At 41.8% G+C, this 23,410-nt stretch overlaps 1 protein-coding gene across 3 annotated transcripts in view; it reads right to left on the bottom strand.

The window, feature by feature from the left end:
* Positions 1–23,410, bottom strand: part of RNF121 (ring finger protein 121) — an 83,476-nt gene that overhangs the window by 6,053 nt on the left and 54,013 nt on the right. For all 3 annotated transcript variants that reach the window (XM_042904339.1, XM_042904340.1, XM_042904338.1), the window contains exons 4-6: positions 13,625–13,779; positions 10,802–10,909; positions 7,271–7,391 (exon numbers count right to left, since the gene is read on the bottom strand). In XM_042904339.1, the coding sequence (XP_042760273.1) occupies positions 7,271–7,391; positions 10,802–10,909; positions 13,625–13,779 (384 nt within the window). The remainder of the gene's footprint in view (positions 1–7,270; positions 7,392–10,801; positions 10,910–13,624; positions 13,780–23,410) is intronic.

A 23,410-nucleotide genomic window follows, 5' to 3' on the forward strand; every position in this document is an offset into this window, starting at 1 on the left:
AATAGCTAAATAGCATTTCCCCCTGACCCCAAAGAGAAAAGACTTGAAATTTATTTTTTGGCATTTTCTAAGATGTATTGTTTTTTTCCTTTCCTTTGCCTTAAAAACTGTGGTAAAAACCACATAATATAGAATATACATCTTAACTACTTCTAAATGTAAGTTGATCAGTGTTCAGTCTATTCACACTGTGCAACTAATCTCCAGAACTTTTAAACATTTTGCTAGACTCTATAATGGACTGTGAAAAAGACTTTGGAGTTTGTTATTACAATTCATCTGGACCTGTAAGATAGTTTACTATACCTAGCCATTTGTATGTCCTTAAACTTGAGTTTGCTCTCTCTTTTCTTCTGTTTGCAAACAAATGTCTTCTGAAAAAGCAAAGCCCTGAGGCTGGGTGAGAGAGGAGACGGCACCCAGGTGCTGGGACAGGGAGTATAGAGAGGGTGACACCAGGTGCCTGCCAGAACTTCTGCTCGACATGGAAGGTTCCCTTGCTCCAAGCTGTCCTCCTGAAGAACAGCCTCTGTCAGCCATCAGAACTGCTATCCCAACCCAAGACTCCTCCAGGATAGAAGGCAGAGACAACACACTGCCCCCAAGAGTCCATGAATATAGAGCTTCCTGCCTTCACTCCCACCTCCCTCCCTTGTAAAACTCTCTGAAGTAGCTCAAGGTGAGTGCGCTTATTATCACAGAATACTAGAGCTGCCCTAACACTGGGGAAACCAAAGCCCAGAAGAGGAAATAAACAAGAGGGTACTAGAACCCAGACCCTTTGACTCCTACCCAAGTTCCCATCCAAGTAACATCTGCAGAATGATCACCTACTTAACTTGCCAAAGGCCAGTTATCCAAATGATTACAATTTGCTTATCCAGAGTACAAAAGGCAGTGGAAAAGGATAAGCTAGAGTCAGAACGCAGGGTCAAACCTGTGGGAGTCTTATGAACTGTGCAACTCTCAAAAGCTGGAATCTCATAATGTTAGTGTTGGGGGGGCACCTCTGAGAAACACTTCCCCAAAGCTGGACAGGCTGATGGCTCTGAAATGTGTTCTGGCTTAGAATTTCTAGGCACATCAACTAAACAGAGAGGGGAGACCAAGAGGTCTGGGTTCAGCTTGGCACTGAGTCCTTGTACAATCACGTGGCATAGGAATATGGCCACTCACTCTGGCCCACAACATTGGCAATAAGAGAACTAAGAATGCTACAACTCAGGAGATGGTTTAGAGCTCTGAGGAAGAGCTTAACCTCAAATCACCCCAGAGTTCTGCCCCCAGAGCACCGGGGCCAAGGGTGCAAGATCAGGGTGCCTAGGTGGCTCAGTCGGTTAAGCATCCGACTTACTCTTGGTTTTAGCTAAGGTCGTGATCTCACAGTTTTGTGGGTTCGAGCCCACATTAGACTCTGTGCTGGCAGCGCGGAGCCTGCTTGGGATTCTCTTTCCCTCTCTGTCTGCTCCTTCTCTGCTTGCGCTGTCTCTGTCTCAATCTCAAAAAAAAAAAAGAAAAAAAAGGATGAAGGATCAAAGAGAACTTGGATGAGGTGAAGACAGAAAGAAGGAAGGTCACAAAAGTATCTGTCTTAGGCCCCTCATTTCTGGAGTTCTTCCCACAAGGCTAATGTGGAAACAGGCAGGCAGAGTCAAATACTACAGTGTCTCAACAAAGCCCTCAGGTAAGCTGTCAAACCAGGAAGGCCCAACACCCCCATGGCTCACAGAGACCAAACAGGAGACTGTATCAGGAGGCACTGAAGTGGGGTTGGGTAAAATACAGAAAGGCAGATTTCAGTTTAACCTTAAGAGCCTGATCCCTTGCTAGAATAGACTCAGGGGGACCAATGGTTTATTAGGATTAGACAGACCTAAGTACAGTCTTCTGTCACTTACTACCTTGATGAACTTGAGCAAGCCTTCCAAACCCTTCCCTCTTCCATCAAAATATATTGGGTACCTACTGAAGTACCAGCCACTGGACCATTATATCCTGGGGATATAATGCTAGAAGAGCATAAACCTGACCTCTAACCTCATGGAACCTACAGCTACAAGAGAATGACATTAAAAAAATAAATACTGGGGCGACTGGTTGGTTCAGTCAGTTAAGTGTCAGACTTGATTTCAGCTCAAGTCATGGCCTCAAGATTTATGGGTTCAAGCCTTGCATCAGGCTTCACACTGACAGGGCAGAGCCTGCTTTAGATTCTTTCTCTCCCTCTTTCTCTGCCTCACCCCGCTTGCTATCTCTCTCAAAATAAACAAACTTAAAAAAAATTTTAAATACTTATAGAAAATAAGAACTACTAAGTAGGCTAAAATAAGAATTAAAAAGGCAGTACAGGGGTAAGAAAGAGGTTCCTAACTAGGCCTAGGTCACGTGAGGAGGTTTCTTTGAGAGAGTGACAAGAAGTTTCTTGAGGCTGAGAGATAATGGGTGGTGGGCATTAGGAGAGGAAGAAAGGCAGAAGAGGGAAGAGGCCTTGAGGTGGAAAGGAGCCCGGTGCACTTGAGAAACTAAAACGAACCCAATGTGGCTAGAGTTGTGAGAAAGAGGAAAACCGTGACACCTTCTCAGCCACGTGAAGAATTCTGGACTTGAAATGGAAAGTCATCTAAGGCATTTGATCAGACGTGAATTTTTAAGATTACTCGGTTCCTGCGTGGAAAATGGAGTGGAGAGGAGGCCAACATGAATTCAGAGGCCAGCTAAGGGACAATTCTTTAAAAGCAAGAGATGCTGGAGACCTGTGCTAAGGGGACGTCTGGGCTAATTTGACGGCAGTAAAAACTGAGAGTGGACAGACTGGTGATGACAAATAGATAGCAGAAGACTAAAGATATGGTACTGAAAAAAGTGCTGGGTTAGAGGTCCAGAAAGTTAGAGAAAAAGAAAAGGGGAATGCCTAGGTGAAGTGCATTGAAGATGCCTTAGGTATGAGCTCAGGGAATAGTGACATTCCAGGGAGGACAAGCTACAGAAGACAGCGAAGGAAAAGCAGGATAGAGATGCATCACAAAAGCCAAGGAGAAAAGACCCTTTTAAGAAGTATAGGGTGGCTGAGTCAACTGTGCTGATGGCTGCTGAGGTCAGAATTAGTGACACAGTCACTGGTGACCTGAATAAAAAGGTCATTTCAGAGGAAGGGTTTAAGCTGAGGTCAGATTAGAATGAACTAAGGAGTATGTGGAAAGCAATCAAAAGGAGACAGGAACTTTCTCTAAGTTTAGCTGTGAAGGACAGGAAATGGGTCAGTTGTTAGAGGAGAAAGTAGGTCAAAGAAAGGATGTTTTTTGAAAAAGAATGCTTCAAAAGTTAATGGGAAGAGCCTAGCAGAGAAGGCGAAGTTGAAGTCATGGGTGAGAAAGGAAGTTGATAGCACAATGGGTCCCTGAGAAGGGAAGAGGGTATGGAATCCACAGTGTAGGCATGGCTGGCTTGTGATGGGAGAAAGGACATTTTCTCCACTGTAACTAGAGGGAAGGAGGAAAGATGGGTGCAAATCTGTGAGTAGAAAACCCAACACAGGCGCTTGTGCACAGCAGGGGCTCTTGAAACAAAGAGGAGTTGCATGCCACACCAGTGAAGAATGTATACACCATGAAAGCCCTGTGAGCTCACCCAGTCTGACTGCTTCTCGACAGGTGAGGAGACTGATGCCCAAGGAGGAGGGCCTCACCTGAAGTCAGAGAGAGCTGGTGGCAAAGCTGAGCTGGTGTCTGGTCAGTTGAAACTTGGTGAAACACTGAATAAAATATCCATTTCTCAGGGTTATAGAAGAGATTCCATGTGACAGAATGGTCTGAGAGGACTTCAGACAATAGATGTTATCCAAGAGACAAGTGGCATATGCTCATGATTTAGGATTGGTCTGTTCTGTGTCTTGATCTGTGTGTTGGGTAATGAAGATACAAAGACAAATTCTACAGGGTCTCTCTGCTCCAGGTGATCACATATACAAAACAGGTAGCTTTCTAGCAAGCACTAGTGTATGCTAGGTACACTGGACAAATGACAGCTACCATCATCATCCTCTACTACGTGCCATGGGCCAAGGTACTCTGCAAAATGCTGTGCATTAACCTGTTTGTTCCTTACAATTCTTTATGTCTGGTAATATTATTACATCTGAGGAAACAAGGTCGGAGAGGTAAAGTAACCTGCTCAAGAATACATAGCTAATTAAAAGTGGATTAGAATTTGAAATGAGGTCTGACTCTAACCCCCTAGCTCTTTCCACTACTTCAGACAGATGAATGGACAGCCAGTCCTGTCCTAATGTTGTCTGGGGCACAGAAACTTGTTGAGAAGAAAGCATGAGGCAGGACTCATGGCCTAATGGAGCAGAAATAATGTGCCACTACCCTGCCTGCCCAACAGTTCTCTCTTTTGAGCCCCAGAAAAACAGGCTTGCCTATTTCACAATCCTCTGTCCCCCTACCCCCACCCAACATGACTTTTGGTATGAATGGAAACTATATGACTGATTATCACAAGCTCATGACCTCACAGTGACCAGCTGGGGAAAAAAACAAAACAAAAAAACACCATCCAAGGTTCCCTTGACACAAGAGTTACTTTAGTTCATACTACAATTACTCCATGTGAGGCAAAACAGCTATTCTGCACTAAACAAGAGTAGTGCAGAATAGTAAAAAGGAATTGAGAATGCATGTTAATACAATTGTAAACCTTATGGTTTCATTTCTAGCATGCCTTAAGTTAATTAATCACAGATCTTTGTAGGTCAAACCACTCTCAAGGGGGACCAAAGGATGAGTCAGCATAGTTCCGGACCTGGTAGATGGAACAGCTTCAAAATCAACTATGACTCTCTGGGATTAGAGCTGTGATCACAAAATGTACAAAAGACTATGAAAACAACTGGGACTGAGATGTGGCATAGGCACACAATGGAATTTTATTATCTCAGCGGCTACACACACACGTTTATTTAGTCTTTTAAAAATTGAGGTACACAATGGAATATTATTCAGCCTGAAAAGGGGAGAAAATTCTGACACACATGCAACAACATGGATGAGCCTTGAAGACATTATGCTAAGTGAAGTAAGCCATCACAAAGGACAAATATTGCATGGGTCCATTTACATGAGGTACACCTAGAGTGGTCAAATTTATAGAAGCAGAAAGTAAAATGGTTGTTGCCAGGGCTTGTGGGGAAGATGGACTGTGGAGTTATTATTTAAGGGGTTCAGAGCTTCAATTTTGCAAAATGAAGAGTTCTATGGATGGATATGGTAATGGCTGCAAAACAATGTAAATGTAGTTAATGCCACCGCAGACTTAGCAATGGCTAAGATGGTAAATTTTATGTGTACTTTACCACAATTTAAAAAAATGACTAGGTCTGCTACTTGGAAGTGAGCAGTGGTGGTGCTAGTAAAGGTTGCAGTTGGTCATACCTGGCACACTATAAATGGTTGACAAATAACTGTTTCTTGAATAAATGAAAGAATGAGTTGGCTAACAAATTCGTGGAAGGCTGGAATTTCCTAGCTTTCTTAAACTGCCTTCCCCAAACCATTCATCAGGTTCTGGCTTCAAGGCCAGGGATATTCTTGAAATTCAGGTTGCTGTGGCTCAGGGGCCCACGTGTTCCTAAGCAGACCACAGCCCATTTGACTAAAGACTGGAGCAGATATAGGAAAATCCTGGAATTCTCAGGGTGAAAAGAACTGTAAAGGTAGTGCAGTCTATCCCTTTATCCCAAGTTGGAGTTAGAGTCCCTTCTCCCATATCCCTGCCTAGTCTCATCTGTTGGCATCCTGAGCCCTAGCAATTAACTTGCCACTAAGTCTCCGCAACATTTGCTGTGGGGAAACTATGAATGAATGAACTCCTGGTGACTCACCCAGTACTGCCACAAGCCATGTTAGTCTTCCTATGACCCACTCCCTGCCCCCAGAGATGGGGGCCTGGGGAAACAGCAAACTGTTATTATTGTTGAGGTCAGCAAGGTCACATTCTGTTGGACAAGAGCTAGGCAGAGTAGCTCCCCTGAAAGGGATAGGCATTCTCAGTGTCAATTACCTAGGGAAGATGTGGATCGTCATAGAAGAAACCAGGATGCAGATGGCTGGCCTGAGGTATGGGCATATTTTTTGTCAGACATGGGCTCTGGGTCTAGACACTTGGAGGATAGTTGTCTAGATGTGGATTCTAGGTGGTGGGTGCTAAGATGGCACCTGATACACAGAGATAGGCTGAGAGTTGGAGGGGGCAGGGTCTGAAAGTCTGGGAAAGGAGATACCCTGCTTCGTCAGACTAACCTCATTCAAACTCATATCTATTTTCCTGCTATCAACCCCAACCTTTTAATAAAGTTCAATGTCACTGTTTGATCCTTATGTTCTTGTGGTATTAAGAGGTATTGAAAGACATGTGGGTTTAAGAGGGGTCAAGAGCTGGTGCTTGAGGCACTCCCCACCCTAGTGAGAAATTCTCCCACTAGGTCTCTTGGTGAAGCTGCCACTCACATCACTTCCCACTTCATCTAGTTAACTCCTATGCATCAACTCAATAATCCCTTCTTCAGGGAGGTCATCTCGGAGTCCCGAGACTAGGTCAAATGTCACTACTGCATTTGTTCACACCATTATGAACCTTTCCTTCATAGTATTTATTGAGGTTATAATTTTATATTTATTTGTGTATTTATTACTTTAATACCCATCTCTGTCACTAGGGCGTAAACTCCTTTTGGACGAGGACCACGTACACCTTTGTAATTCCAGCATAAGTCCAGTGCCCTGGCACGTAGGAACCATTAAATAAATATCTATTAAATGAATGTTAACTTCCTGAATGGTAAAGTGGTTCTTTCCTACAATGGCTCTAAAGTTAAAAATTCCACGGTACAACTGAGATCTGGCTTTCCAAATTTTAAGGAAGGAATCTCCATACCATACTACTTATATCTTGAAAGATATTTTTTTTATGGTTTATCTCTTCCATCAAACAAGCGATGCTATCCTGAACTGTCTGGAGATGTCAGGAGGCAGTTAAAAGCCCGTGTGGGGACACCTGGTTGGCTCAGTCGGTTAAGATCTGACTCTTGATTTCAGCTCAGGTCATGATCTCATGGTTTGTGAGATGGAGCCCCGTATCAGGGTCTGCAAGAACAGTGCAGGGCCTGCTTGGGATTCTCTCTCCCTCTCTCTCTGCCCCTCCTCAACTTGTGTGTGTGTGTGTGTACATGTTCTCTCTAAAAAAAGAAAAAACAAAGCCCATGTGAACTTACCCCTATGGTAGACGCCATATAGTCTGCACACATTTCTGCAAAGTCTCGCTCAAGAACTCCATAGTAGAGGCCATAGAAGAGGAGAGAAATGCCAAAGTCCATAGCATCTTCTGGTTTGATCCTGTAAGGGAAGCAGCATGGCCTGTAAGGCCTACCCTAAGATGCAACTGCTTTGGATTACTACTGTGGGACACATAAGGCAGCAACTAAAGTGGTAGGCTTTAAGGGCTAAAGCAAGCGTTGGCACACTAAGAACAAATCCAGCCTGCTACCTGTTTTTATATGGCTTGTTGGCACCATCTGAACAGGCTAGCACTGTGAGCTACAAAGACCAAGCCAAGGTATTCCCTAGTGCCCCTCTTCCCCACTCTGTTCCCAGTGCCTGTCTCCTCCAACTGGCAACCATGCCTTACAGCTGCCTAGGGCCCACTCTGGTTGGCACCTACATGTTGGGGACTCCACTGCTGGCAATCACTGGACACCAACCAGTGGAATTTCAGTCAGGAAGTTGGCAACTCACCAAATTGCCTCACCTCCAGCCAGCTGCCTAAGTTGAAATGACTGAGCAAGGGCACACCAGGACCTGGGTTGTCACTGGAACAGAGAGTGAAAATGATCCCAGTGGTCACACACCCCCTTGTAAGGCCCCTCCTTCTGAGAATGTCTCGTCTGATGGCAAGTGGGCACAAAGCATGCCCACCATCTGAGACAGCCCATCCCTCAAACAAGGTAGGGCAAGGGAAGAGTTTCCCCTCTTGTTATACTACATATTATCCTAGACTTTGCCTTTTGTCCATAAAGTCTAAAATCTGATTTGGCCCTTTACAGAAAAAGCTTGCCATCCACAGCTTTAGAAATAAAGATAAAGTCAGTCAATTAGTAAATACATACATACCAGTTACCATAAAATTTTAGGTTGTATCTATACATATTCTGTATCATGTCATCAAAGTTAAATTTTGGTCCAAGTCTACTTCCTAAGAAGGACAAAGATCTTATCTGTATATTAGGAGGCTTGTTTTAATAATTCCAAGGACTAATAATTTGCAACCTTCAGTCTTTAAATGTTTATTATAGAAAACAACCTTTTAAAAAATATTTGTACCAGGAACTGTATGTGTTCACTTAAAGTCGTAAATTATATTTATCTTAAAAAGTTGAGTTTACTCATGAATCATGTAATATTTAACCTAGTAACTAGACATCATGATCTTATACCAATTAACTCGATTAGTAGCATAAAAATGGTCAAGCCCCTCAATTCTGTTTTCTTCCTGGTATAGTTTATGCAAATAAAAAAGAACTGTAATTAAAAGAACAGCCGGGGCGCCTGGGTGGCTCAGTAGGTTAAGCGTCCGACGTAGGCTCAGGTCATGATCTCACAGCCCGTGGGTTGGAGCCCCGCATCGGGCTCTGTGCTGTCAGTTCAGAGCCTAGAGCCTCCTTCAGATTCTGTGTCTCCCTCTCTCTCTGCCCCTCCCCCACTCACTCTCTGTCTCTCAAAAAAATGAATAAACATTAAAAAAAATTTTTTTTAAACAGCCATCTTGGGGAGCCTGGGTGGCTCAGTCAGTTAAGCATCCGACTTTGGCCTCAGGTCATGATCTCGTGGTTTGTGAGTTCGAGCCCCACATCAGGCTCTGTGCTCACAGCTCAGACCCTGGAGCCTGCTTCAGGCAGAGCCCTCTCTCTCTGCCCTTCTACCCGCTCACACATGCTCTCTAAAATAAACATTTAAAAAAATTTTTTTAAGAATAGCCATCTTTAGTACAATGCAGAATCTTGATTTTTGTTTTTTTAACCACACAGGTTAGGAAGATATCTGGAAATATCTTGGTTTTCTTTGACAGGACATGTTAGACTCTATTCCAATGAGTTCCTATAAATCCTTGTGGAGCCTGTTATTGCTTGCAGCCTGTACTACCCCTGGAAGAAAGAATTCCACAGTATCCTCTCACTATATAAAGTAGGGCTTACTCCTTTCAGTTTCAAAAAGGCTCCTGGAGCACCTGGATGGCTCAGTCGGTTAGGCGTCTGACACTGGATTTTGGCTCTGGTTGTGATCTCACAGTGCGTGGGTTTGAGCCCTGCTTGGGATCCTCTCTCTTTCTCCTTCTCTCTGCTCTCTGCCCCTCTCCAGCTCTCTAAGTAGATAAATAAACTTAAAAAAAAAAAAAAAAAAAAAAAAAAAAAGGCTCCTGCCTACAGTGTGCCAGATTTGGGAGAGTCCAGTGGTGCTGACTTTAAATCTGAATCCTAAATCTGTAACTTCAAGTGCACTGTCCTAGGCTTAGGATTCCTCATGATCCACAGCCCACAGTCCCATCACCTCAGCCATGAGACCACATTTCCACTCTCTTCTGCCCTTACTTACTGTACCCTACAGTCTCAGAGTCCAGGATTTCTTGGCTTCTGCCTCAACTGGGAGTGAGGGGGCTTGTACGCTGACACGAATCTTTTTGAAATCTTATGACAATATGGAGTAACAGCCAGATTTGACTCCTGGTAATATATCCTTAGGAAGCAACAAAACAATGTTATCCGAAACTGGAAAACACCCTAAGTGCCCAACAATGGAGCAGGGGTTAAATGCCCACAGGTTAACTTTCTAAAAAAGTGTGCCCTTAGACATCTGATAAAAGTGGAATGTCAGCTACGTTACAAGGCAGCAATTTTATTAGTATACTGCATCTAAACTGGGAGACTCTTAAAACTGGCGAGGGAAAGCTTTTGAGGTAGGGTGTTTCCCACAGCCATCTGGGTGGTCTCATTCCCTCACATCCCAGCCCTGGAACTACTGTAAGGACTGTTATGGACACCGCTCTGCTGTTTCCTGCCCTGTATACTTCTGGGCGAACCTACTGCCAGGTGTTGCCAACTGTGTCACATGAGTTTGTCTAGGGGTTGACAAAAAACGTTTTGTGTAAAGGACTAGATAGTATTTAAGGTTTGTGACCTAAATAGTATTTGCCACAAATATTAAACTCTGCTGCTATAGTTTTATTACAAAAACAGCCATAGACAATGCATAAACAAATGAGTATCGCTGTGTTACAATAAAAACTTTCTTTACCTTAGAAAAAAACAGGAGGTAGACCAATTTGGCCCACAGGACAGTTTGCCAACTCCTAGTCTCCCTGAACATAAGACCACTCAGGTAGAGTGGACGCTGCGATAGTACAAACATGGACAAGGAAAATGGCTCTGTTACAGTGATGAATGGAGTAATGGTAACTGGCTATAATCATTATTATGCTTACTTTTTTTTAATACTTTTTCATTACAATATAGATTCTTGGAAAATATCACCAATGATTTGGGACTCTAACTCTGTATGTCCAGACACTCCTTTCTCTTGGCCAGTGCAAATCAGGGAGGGCTCACCCTCCCCTATTCCCCAAAGCCCAAGTGTCCTATCCTGGGTGCCATGTCCCCCTTGTTAATATCTAGGACTTGCTCCAGGAAGAAAGGTACATCATACCGGCCCCTCCTCCCCAAACACAAGCAAAAACAAAAGCAAAGGATACTTACTTGAATAATAAATTGAGACCAAAGAGGGTAAACATGACAGCCATGTAGCCAACAATGCCTGTGGCATAGCTGATTTTATAGATCAACAGGAACCACTTATAAACCAACCTGGAGAAAGGAAAGAATATTAGCACAGCTGACACAGAAACTCTGGCCTAGGGACCTCTGGATTACCAGAACCTCTTATTCACACATCAATGGAGAGAGCAGGTTCTTTGGTTAGGACTTACTGAGCAACTTGTTACTGTAATGGAGCTGGTCACTCCCTTAACGGTAGAAACACCTCCACATACCAGGGAGCTAGTGCTATTTTCCTGGTCCCAGACCAAGCAAAGAAAAGAGAGCCTTAAAAGGAGGTTTTGGCCTCAAAGAGCACAGCTGACCTCAGACAGCTATGTCATCTCAAATTCAGATTAGTTGGATAAGGAAGTGAAAAATACTAACTACAGCTATGCTCAGAAGGGAATAGGTGGGGAAGGCTAGTTGTTCTCGTCAGAAAAGAGAATTCAAGGGAAGATGAATAAGAGGTAGAATCAGCTATAGGCTTTTCCAGTTGGGCATGGTTAACCTGAATACTGCTTTGCTCCTTTCCAGAGGCCAATAAGGAAATGGTGTCTAATGGATTTGCTTCTGAAATGATTTTCTGGAGAAGAAGGGATAAGGAAGGAGGCACTCAAAGAATACCTTTGAATTGGATGTGTGTGGTGGTGGTGGTGGGGGGTGGTGGAGTGGGGCTGTACAACGCTAGTGAAGGAGGAGGAGCAGTGCTCTCTAGAACCCTACAAAAAGGAGTGTGAAATCTGGTTGGCTGACCCCAGCCAGGTTCAGAGAGGAAAGATGGTTCCCTGAATGTAGCAGGGCCTTTTTAAATGCTATGGAGGCAGGTCCCTGATATCAGGAGCAACTACTCTATCTGTGGTGGGAGCAAAGGAACAATTTGCTTGAATAAACAACTCAAGCTTGCCTGGCTACTGAGGCCGAGTTACTGCCAACGGTGCTCCGCCTCAGGGAAGAAACTCAAGGTCCCTGCCTATGCCTCTCTGCTACAGCTAAGCAAGTGGTGATCAGTTCTCAAGAAAGGGAAAGGCCCCAAACATTTTGCACAAAGCAAAACCCACACAAAGCTCCATTACCCAGGGTTTGCACTGATCAGATGGGAGTGAGATAGTGGAAAGGATGTGGAATTTTAGGTGGAATCTGGATTAAGTTAAGTATTATTAGCTGGGTAATTCCAAGTAAGTCAAATCACCACTCTAAGACAAGTTTATTTTTTGTATTACAGGGGAAAACCATGATGCCTTCCTCAATGGATTGTACAGAACCCATTTCCTGGTGTATATAATACACGCTCAATAACTGCTACATGAATAAACGTGAATGTTTATGAAAGTGCTCTGAAATTATAAAGCACTATCAAATGTTAGTTATCGTGATAAAAAACTTCCCATGTTATAGACACATTTTCAGTCATTTTATCTACAAGTTGATACTGTTTGTTACTTAGTGATTCTTAAAGTGCTTTTTCACACTTTGTCTTCATATCACCCTATATGAGGTAGCAATTATCATCACATTTGTAAGGATAAAAAATTCAAGGCTCAGAAAGGTGAAGCCAAACAAGTCATATAATTAACAATTGGCAGGGCTGGGGTTTCCCATCCACATCCATCTGGCTCCAGAGCCTCTATCTTTTCTAACAGTCCTTAATGTAAACTACCATAGCCAGGGAGGAGCTTCTCAATCACCAACTTCACCTTGAAGATCAATTTTACCATACAAAATGATACTCAGAAGGCCAAAGGAAGACCTATATAGTAAAGCAGAACATAAAATGCATGGGGAAAAGAGCAACTTGCAATTTGGAAGACTTTGGTTCAGGTAGTTACAACTTGGAGGCTGGCTATTTCCTCTGCTAGGCTCTCCTGGATCCGTACACACATCTCTGACAGCACTTACCAACTGCACTGAAACAGCTGCTTTCTTGTCCATCTCCTCCATTAAACCGAGCATTCCTTGAGGGCAGGGACCATGTCTTATCCAGTTCTGTATCCCCAGCGCTCAGCACAGGGCCTGACACATAGCAGGTGCTTGTTGAATGAATGAATGAATGAGAAAATCTCTCTCTCTGTCAAGTACAGATATTAAATGACCTCACAAGCTGGTTGGGAGGATCAAACTAGAAACGCATTTGGATAAAATGCAAAGAATAATACAGGCAGGGGCTGCTTTGTGACCCAAGAAGGAAGTATTATTTGTTGAAAAATTGCACATTTGCTGAGATTCATTCATTCAACAAAAATTTACAGAGTAGGCTCCTATGTGCCAGGCCCCGTGGTAGGGCCTGGATATACAGTGACAACCAAAATACATGTGGTTCCTGATCTCACAATTATAGTTTAGTGGGGGAGATAGACACTCAATATTTTGTGATAAGTTCTATGTTGGAAAACTACAGGGCCTATAAAAGAATACAACAGAAAATCTAATTTAGAGATTAGAGAAGGGTTCACACACACACACAAAAAAAACATTTAAAATGAGACAATGATCACCAGAATTTGCTTACTTATTTTGGTTGCTTTTAATATAAATAAACCTTGATATAAACTCTAAGGTAAGCTACAGGGAAATATTTTATGATTTTTAATCTGTGAAGGGGGGATAGTTCTCCCAATCAGCTTGTTTTGGTGGAACCCCATGCCAAGTAATCTTGGCAAATAAAAGTTACAATTTTTTCAGTCTAAACCCATTCCAACCCCAATGCATTCCAACCCATTAGCTTCAGAAAACCTAGCTCCTCTTCCCCACTACCTAATCTCTCACCTTGGGGTTGTCTGTACTAGAGGTTTTCGGGTGGCTCGGAAGGTGACAAAAGCTGTGACAGCAGAGAACAAGATCCAGATCACTAGGAACCTCCACCAGTGCAGCTTCACTGTGAAATAGAGGGGAACAACCCACATCTGAAAGAGGGTCACCATCTGAAACACAAACACAAGCACTTCAGCTCTAGCCAGCTCCCTCTGTAGCTCTATCCACGAGTCCATTTCAGCCTGATCCTCTCCTAGATTTCCAAATTTGGACAGAGGCACCTCTTAGTGATTCAACTTAGAAACCTAGGACCATGCCTGACACCTCCCTTTCATCCCTCACCTAACTGTTGTATATATTCTTTCCTTTCCAGGTGAGTCCTTGCCAGCCCTTGCCTGCCTCACTGCAATGACCTCTTTGTTCAATCTCCCTGTATTCAGTGTCTCCCTCTCCAATCTACCGTTTCCAGGAGTCTGGAATGGTAATTCTAACATACAGTCTTTCTTTTCTTTTCTTCTCTTTCCTTTTCTTTCTCTCTCTTCTTCCTCCCTCCTTCCCTCCCTTTCTTTCTTTCTTTTTCTCTCCCTCCCACTCTCTCTTTCTAAGTACGCTTCACACCCAGTGCATGGCCCAACGTGGGGCCTGAACTCACGACTCTGAGATCAAGACCTGAGCTGAGATCAAGAGTCAGACTCTTAAGTGACTGAGCCACCCAAGTGTCTCTCTAATATAGTCTTGAACATGTCATTCCCTTGCTTACAACCCTCTAATGGTCCCCTACATACAGGGTAACACCCAACATCCTTAGGCAGTCAAATCCCCACTACCCTACTATTGTGGATTGAACGAAGGCATAATCAGGAATAAGTCTAGGCATCAGTGTAAAAGAAATGAAAAAATATTGCCTTGCTTTGTAACTCTTAGGCTTAAAGCTATAAGGGTGTAAAGCTACTCATCTCACATCATGAACGAAAGAGAGAAAGGAAAAAGGAAAGAAAAGGAAGAAGGAAGAAACAGAGAGAGGGAGCAATTTAGGGACAGGGTTAGGCCCTTTAAACCAGATGGTCCAGAAGAACCCCAAAAGACCTAGATTCTAGTTCTGTCTGCCTCCAATTCACTGGGTCACCCAGGAAGGTTCTTCCTCCTTGAGGGAAAGGCTTGACTTGATTTTTCAAACCCCTTCAAGTTCTAACATGCTAAGGTTCTTCTGTTAAGCAGCCTTGTATCTCAGATTTCCTGGGAGAGCGAAGGCAGCGTTCAGTAAGTACATCAAGAATTGAGGGCGCCTGGGTGGCTCAGTCGGTTAAGCGGCCGACTTCGGCTCAGGTCATGATCTCGCGGTCTGTGAGTTCGAGCCCCGCGTCGGGCTCTGTGCTGACAGCTCAGAGCCTGGAGCCTGCTTCAGATTCTGTGTCTCCCTCTCTCTGACCCTCCCCTGTTCATGCTCTGTCTCTCTCTGTCTCAAAAATAAATAAACGTTAAAAAAAAAAAAAAAAAAGAATTTAGTTTGCATTTAATGGAAAGAGAAATGCAGAAATAAACATGACCCTTAGTCCCTGTTCTCAAGGAGCTAATAGTCTAGCAGCAAGAGAAAAATATAAATCAAACCTTTGATTAATGATTCTATTAATCTTTAGATGCTTTTTAGAAGTTCAAATAGAGGGGTGCCTGGGTGGCTCAGTTGGCTGATCGTCCAATTTCAGCTCAGGTCATGATCTTATAGTCCGTGAATTCGAGCCCTGCATCGGGCTCTGTACTGACAGCTGGAAGCCTGGAGCCTGCTTCAAATTCTGTCTCTCCCTATTTCTCTGTCCCTCCCCCACTTGTGCTCTGTCTCTCTTTGTCGCTCTCTCTCAAAAATAAACATAAAAAAAATAATTTAAAAAGTTCAAATAGAAACCATTAAAGAATGACTAAACATGGGCACCTGGGTGACTCAGTCAGTTAAGCATGAGATGGGCTCAGGTCATGATCTTGTCATTCCCAAGTTCAAGCCCTGCTTCAAGGCTCTGTGCTGACAGCTCAGAGCCTGGAGCCTGCTTTGGATTCTGTTATCTCCCTCTCTCTCTGCCCCTCCCCCACTTGCACTCTGTCTCTGTCTCTCTCAAAAATAAACATTAAAAAATTAAAAAAAAAAAAAGAACGAGGGGTGCCCAGGTGGTTCAGTTGGTTAAGTGTCTGACTTTGGCTCAGGTCATGATCTCACGGTTCGTGAGTTTGAGCCCCGCGATGGGCTCTGTGCTGACAGCTCAGAGCCTGGACCCTGCTTCAGATTCTGTGTCTCTTCTCTCTCTGCCCCTCCCCTGCTCATGGTCTGTCTCTCTCTCTCTTAAAAATAAATAAACATTAAAAAAAAACTTAAAAAAATAAAAAATAAATAAAAAAGAATGAAAAACAAGGTAGAATAATACACTGAAATGACCAGAGATTTTAGAATTAAAGAGATCTAGATATGAATCTCAATACAGCTATTTACTGTATTACCTTAGGCAAGTCACTTAACCCTGATAAGTCTCAGTTTTCTGAACTGTAAAATGGGATTAACAGCAACTACTCTCAAAAGATTGTATAGGTTAAATGAATTAATTCATGGAAAGTTCTTGGAACAAGGCCCAACAAAGTAAGCATTTAATATAGATAATGTAATAAATACAATGTAAGTATTCAATATAATAGCTCATATAAAAAAAACAAGTAGAGTGCATAATTCATAGTAAGCATTCAGTAAATGAGAGCTCTTATTATGGCTTCACATTATCAAAACCGCATAAAGTCAACTGTCATAAGGGAGCAAAGACTGCAGTTGGCAACCAAAATAATCAACATATTGAAAGTGGTGGGGTTATAATGAGAGAGAGACAAAAGAAACAAACAAACAATAGAAAAGATCAATGAAACAAGAGCTGGTTGTTTGAATAAACCTTTAGCCAGAAACATCAAGAAAAAAAAAAGGACCCAAATAAAATCAGAAACAAAAGAAGTAACAACCAACACCACAGAAATACAAACAACTTAAGAGACCACTACAAAAAAATTATATACCAAAAAAACTGGACAACCTAGAAAAACTGGATAAACTCCTAGAAACATACAATCTTCCCATATTGAACCTGGCACAAACAGAATGAGACCGATTACTAGTAATGAAATTGAATCAATAATCAAAAACCTACCATAAACAAAAACCAAGGACCAGATGGCTTCACAGGTGAATTCTACCATTTAAAGACAAGTTAATACCTATCTTCCTCAAACTATTTGAAAGATAAGAAAAGGAAAGAAAGCTTCTCTATGAGGCCAGCATTACCTTGATACCAAAACCATACAAAGATGCTACAAAAACCAACCAACCAACCAACCAAACAAACAAACAAAAAAACCTCCACCAAACAAACAAAAAACCCCCCCCACCTATAGGCCAATATCCTGAATGCACACAGATGTAAAAACTCAACAAAATATTAGCAACCACATTCAACGACCAAAGGACAGTGCACCATGATCTGGTGGGACTTATTCTGGGGATACAAGGATGATTAAATATTCACAAATCATATTCCACATTAACAAAATAAAGGACAAAAATCATAGGATCATCTCAATAGATGAGAAAAAGCATGTGACAAAATTCAATATCCATTCATGATAAAAACTCAACAAAGTGGGGATACAGAAAACATACCTCAACATAGTAAAGGCCATATATGACAAACCCACAGCCAACATCATACTCAATGGTGAAAAAACAAAAGCTTTTTCTCTAAAATCAGGAACACGACAAGAATATCCACTCTTGCCACTTTTATTCAACATAGTACTTGAAGTCCTAGCCATAGCTATCAGACAAGAAAAAGAAATAGAAGGCATCTAGATTGGTAAGGAAGAAGTTAAACCAACACTATTTGTAGATGACATGATAGTATACATAAAAAACTGTTAGAAGTAATATATGAATTCAGTAAAGTTTCAGGATAAAAATTAAATATACAGAAATCTGTTGCCTTTCTATATACTAGTAATGAAGAAGAAAGAGAAAATAAGAAAAAATTCCATTTACAATTGCACCAAAAGAATAAAATACCTAGGAATAAATTTAATTAAGGAGGTGAAATACCTGTACTATGAAAACTATAAGACACTGATGAAAGAAACTGAAGACAACACAAATGGGAAAATATTCCATGCTCATAGATTGAAAGAATATTGTTAAAATGTCCATACCAACCAAAGCAATCTACAGATTCAACATAATCTGTATCAAAACACCAATAGCATTTTTCACAAAACTAGAATGCAAAGACACCAAATAGCCAAAATAAAATTTGTATGGAATTGCAAAGACACCAAATAGCCAAAGCAATCTTGAGAAAGAAAAACAAAGCTGGAGGCTTCACAATCCCAGGTTTCAAGATATACTATAAAGCTACAGTAATCAAAACGGTATGGTAGTGGCACAAAAACAAACACATAAATTGTTCCAATTTCAGTATATGTGCTCCTGAAGCAAGCACAGCAGACACATAAATCAACAGAACAAAAGAAAGAGTACAGAAATAAACCCATGCTTGTATAGTCAATTAATCTATGACAAAGAAGGTAAGAATATTCAATGGGGTGAAGACAGTCTTTTCAATATTTGGTGCTGGGTATCCAAAGGATACAGGTGTGCTGTTTTGAAGGGGCACATGCACCCCAGTGTTTATAGCAGCACTACTGACAACAGCCAAAGTATGGAAAGAGCCCAAATGCCAATCGACAGATGAATGGATAAAGAAAATGTGGTATATATATACAATGGAGTACTACTCAGCAATCAAAAAGAATGAAATCTTGCCATTTGCAACAACATGGATGGAACTAGAGTGTATTATGCTAAGTGAAATCAGAGAAAGACAAATATCGTGTAACTTCACTCATGTGTGGAATTTAAGATAGAAAACAGATGAACATAAGGGAAGCAAAAATAATATAAAAACAGGGAGTGGGACAAAACATAAGAGACTCTTATAGAGAACAAACAGGTTGTGGGGTGGGGGATGGGCTAAATGGGCAAGGGTCATTAAGGAGGGCACTTGTTGGGATGAGCACTGGGTGTTACACATAGGGGATGAATCACTGGATTCTACTCCTGAAATCATTATTGCACTATATGCTAACTAACTTGGATGTAAATTAAAAAAAAAAAAAAAAAAAAAAAAGCTGGGGGGAGGTGCCTGGGTGGCTCAGTTGGTTAAGCATCAGACTTCGGCTCAGGTCATGATCTCACAGTTTGTGAGTTCAAGCCTTGTGTCAGGCTCTGTGCTGACAGCTCAGAGCCTAGAGCTTGCCTCAGATTCTGTGCCTCCCTCTCTCTCTGCCCTCCCCTGCTCACACTCTGTCTCTCTCTCTCTCAGAAATAAACATTAAAAATTTTTTTTTAAATAACGAAATATGAAAAAAATTGGTGCTGGGAAAACTGGACAGCTTACATGCAAAAGAATGAATGAAACTGGACCATTTTCTTATACCATACACAAAAATAAACTCAAAATGGATTAAAGACCTACATGTGAGAATTGAAACCATAAACCTCCTACAAGAAAACACAGACAGTAACTTCTCTGACATCAACCTCAGAAATGTTTTTCTACATATGTCTCGTCAGCCAAGAGAAACAAAAGCAAAATTAAACTATTTAGACTACATCAAAATAGAAAACTTCTGTACAGCAAATAAAACCATCAATAAAATGAAAAGGCAACCTACTGAAAGGGAGAGGGAATTTGCAAATGACATATCTGATAAGGGGCTAATATTCAAAATACACAAAGCACTTATACAACTCAACAGCAAAAAAACAATCTGATTAGAAATGGACAGAAGGGGCACCTGGGTGGCTCAGTCAGTTAAACATCAGACTCTTGGTTTTGGCTCAGGTCATGATCTCACAGTTTGTGAGTTTGAGCCCTGCTTCATGCTCTGCGCTGACAGCACAGCACAGAGCCTGCTTGGGACTAACTCTCTCACTCTCTCTCTCTGTCTCTCACTCTCTCTGCCCCTCCCCCTCTCTCAAAATAAATAAATAAATAAACATTTAAATAAATTAAAGAAAGAGAGAAAGAAAGAAGAGGAGGCTCCTGGGTAGCTCAGTCGGTTAAGCATCTGACTTTGGCTCAGGTCATGATCTCATGGTTCGTGAGTTTGAGTCACGCATCGGGTGAGCTTGAGCCCCGCTTCGGGTAAGCCCCACCCCACTCTCTCTCTCTCCCCCTCTCTGCCCCTCACTCTCTTGCCCCCCCCCCCAAAATAGAAAAGAAAAGGAAAAGGAACCCTCTTACACTGTTGGTGGAATATAAATTGGTGCAGCCACTGTTAAAAACAGGATGGAGGTTCCTCAAAAAATTCAAAATAGAAATACCAGTAATTCCACTCCTAGATATTTACCCAAAAAAACCCAAAACACTAATTTGAAAAGATATCTGCACCCCTATGTTTAGTGCAGGAGTACTTACAGTAGCCAAGATATGGAAGCAACCCAAGTGTTCACTGGTAGAATGGATAAAGAAGATGTGGTGTATATATATCTTTTTATCTATACCTATATCTATATCTATATAGATATAGATATGTGTGTGTGTATATATATATACATATACATACATATACACAATGGAATATTATTCAGCCATAAAAAGGGAGATCTTGGGGCACCTGGGTGGCTCAGGTGGTTAAGCTTCTGACTCTTGATTTCGGCTCAGATCATAATCTCAGAGTCTTGCGACTGAGCCCTGAGTCGGCCTGTGAGCTGGGCACGGAGCCTGCTTAAGATTCTATCTCCCTCTACTGCTCGTGCTGTCTCTCTCAAAAAAACCAAAAAAACAAAAAACAAAAAAAAATGGGGGAGGGGGATCTTGCCATTTGTGACAACATGGATACACCTAGAGGGTATTATGCTAAGCGAACTCAAACACAGAAAGACAAATACCATATGATTTCACTTATATATAGAATCAAAACAAAACAAAACAAAACAAAACAAAAAACAAATGAACAAACAGAAAGCAGAAACAGACTCAAACAGAGAGAACCAACTGAAGACTGCCAGGGGGGAAGGAGATAGGGGGATGGGCAAATGGATGAAGGCGAGCAGGAGATACAGAATTCCAATTATGGAATGAGTCACAGGGATAAAAGGTACACCATATGGAATATAGTCAATGGTATTGTAATAGTGTTGTATGGTGATAGATGGATACTACGCTCACACTTGCAGCGAGCATAGCGTAACATATAGACTTGTGGAATCACTATGTTGTACAACCTGAAACTGATGTAAAGTATGTGTCAACTTATATACTTCAATAAACAATATTTTAAAAATCACCAAAACCTCCAGGGGGAAAACAAGTGGTAGGGTCATAGCAATTTCTTTATAATTCTTAATTTTCCTTTCCAGGAAAAATAAATTATCTAAAAACATAAACCAAGGATTTGAGGCTACTTTCAGGTACCTGGACACTCTCTGGGAAGCCTGAAAGCCAGATTCTGTTCAGGGCCTAGACAGCAGTACCTGATAAGCGGCAAAGCAAAGCAGCTGAGTAAACAGAATAGCCTCCCATGACAAAACTGTTAGGTTACAATTTTGCCTAGTTGATTTCTACTATAGTATTTATTAGCATTTTGCTTAATTTAATAAGTAAACTGAAGCTTCTTCATTAAGGAAGGCATTTTTAGTGGCAGCTTGGCAATATGTAAATGATGGAGTTACCCAAGATTTTCAGAACACTGTCAGGGACTCTGGTGCCACCTGCTGGCAATACTTTACACAGACACATTAGGTTAAATCATTTGTTCAAGTGCACGAAGTAATGGAAAGCTTTTGCCCCAAATTCCAGGATTTGTGATAATGAGACAAATACATGAATTGAGCAGCCATCAAGCACAATCAGCAAAGCATCAATTACTAACATGAGAGTTCAGAGGAAAGATGTAGCACTGTGGGCAAGAGCCATCAGGAAGACTGCCTGGAAGAGGCAGAGCTCTTGTCTAGTTCTGAAGGGGCTTGGAGTTGACCAGCTGGAGGGGAAAACTGAAAGCCATTTACTTTTCTTTCCCTGAGTCTACAAATACAAAATTGAAGTGAAGACTAACCTGAAACCTATTCATTGATCCATTCTGCAAACATTTACTGAGGGACAATCCCAGCTTCTCCAATCTGGAAAATAAGAATAGCTCTATCTCACCTATCTCTCCACAAGGCTATACAGTTGAAATGCTGACGTTAGATGCTAACAATAAGAGCTAGATGACATTTTGGGAAAGCAAGCTGGTGCAGCCACTCTAGAAAACAATATGGAGGTTCCTCAAAAAACTAAAAACAGAACTACCCTACGATCCAGCAATTGCACTACTAGGCATTTATCCAAGGGATACAGGTGTGCTGTTTCGAAGCGGCACATGCACTCCCATGTTTACAGCAGCGCTATTAACAATAGCCCAAGTATGGAAAAAGCCCAAATGTCCATTGATGGATAAATGGATAAAGAAAATGTGGTGTGTATACACACACACACACACACACACACACACACACACACACACACACACACAGTATTACTCGGCAATCCAAAAGAATGAAATCTTGCCATTTGCAACTACGTACATGGAACTGGAGGGTATTATGCTAAATGAAATTAGTCAGAGAAAGACAAAAATCATATGACTTCACTCATATGAGGACTTTAAGAGACAAAACAGATGAACATAAGGGAAGGGAAGCAAAAATAATATAAAAACAGGGAGGGGGACAAAACAAGACACTCATAAATATGGAGAACAAACAGAGGGTTACAGGAGGGGGTGCGGGAGGGGGGAATGGGCTAAATGAGTAAGGGGCACTAAGGAAAATTCCTTGAATTCTGAAACTCCTGAAATCATTGTTGCACTATATGCTAACTAATTTGGATGTAAATTAAAAAAAAAAAAAAAAGAGCTAGATGATATTTAAATGGACTTTTAGATTTTTTTCATCTCAGAAGCTATAATTCATGAAAAATCAGAAAGGAGCCCCCAGATCAATCCTCCCCTGGGCACCAGCTGCCTTTCCAATCTTCTCATGCGTGGTGCTTTTGGCTTTCGGGATTCTTTTTTTTTTTTTTTTTAATGTTTTTATTTATTTTTGAGACAGGGAGAGACAGAGCATGAACAGGGGAGGGTCAGAGAGAGGGAGACACAGAATCTGAAACAGGCTCCAGGCTCTGAGCTGTCAGCACAGAGCCCGACGCGGGGCTCGAACTCACTGACCGCGAGATCGTGACCTGAGCCGAAGTCGGCCGCTTAACCAACTGAGCCACCCAGGCGCCCCGGCTTTCGGGATTCTTATCACTTCTGTATTTCCCTATGTTGTGGGGGTAGTGATTACCTACCATGCTTGGCTGAAAAGGAATATAAAGAATGAATTGAAAACTACATAGCCAGCTAGTACAGCAAAGCACGAGACTCACAGCTAACAGAACAATCAGCTTGAAAAAAATGCTGATAAATGGAGAGAGGTCAACTGGAGGAAGGTGTCTGGGATATGCTTCACAGCTCTGATCAATAATTTCATGAATGATTTGGATGAAAATGCAAAGGACCTGCTTACCAAACTGTGGACAGCATAACGTTTAAGAGCTGGGAAGAACAAGATAGTGAACATGGAAGAAACAAGCAAGGTCCAAAATGAATAAAGCTTGTTTCTAGAGTTCTTCTAGCTCTAAGATTCTAAGGGCTAATAAGTCAAAATGAAGAACAAAAACCATATAATGAAACTGAACCAACTAC

The sequence above is a fragment of the Panthera leo genome, chromosome D1, assembly GCF_018350215.1.
Source record: "Panthera leo isolate Ple1 chromosome D1, P.leo_Ple1_pat1.1, whole genome shotgun sequence".
In the NCBI taxonomy this organism is placed as follows: Eukaryota; Metazoa; Chordata; class Mammalia; order Carnivora; family Felidae; genus Panthera; species Panthera leo.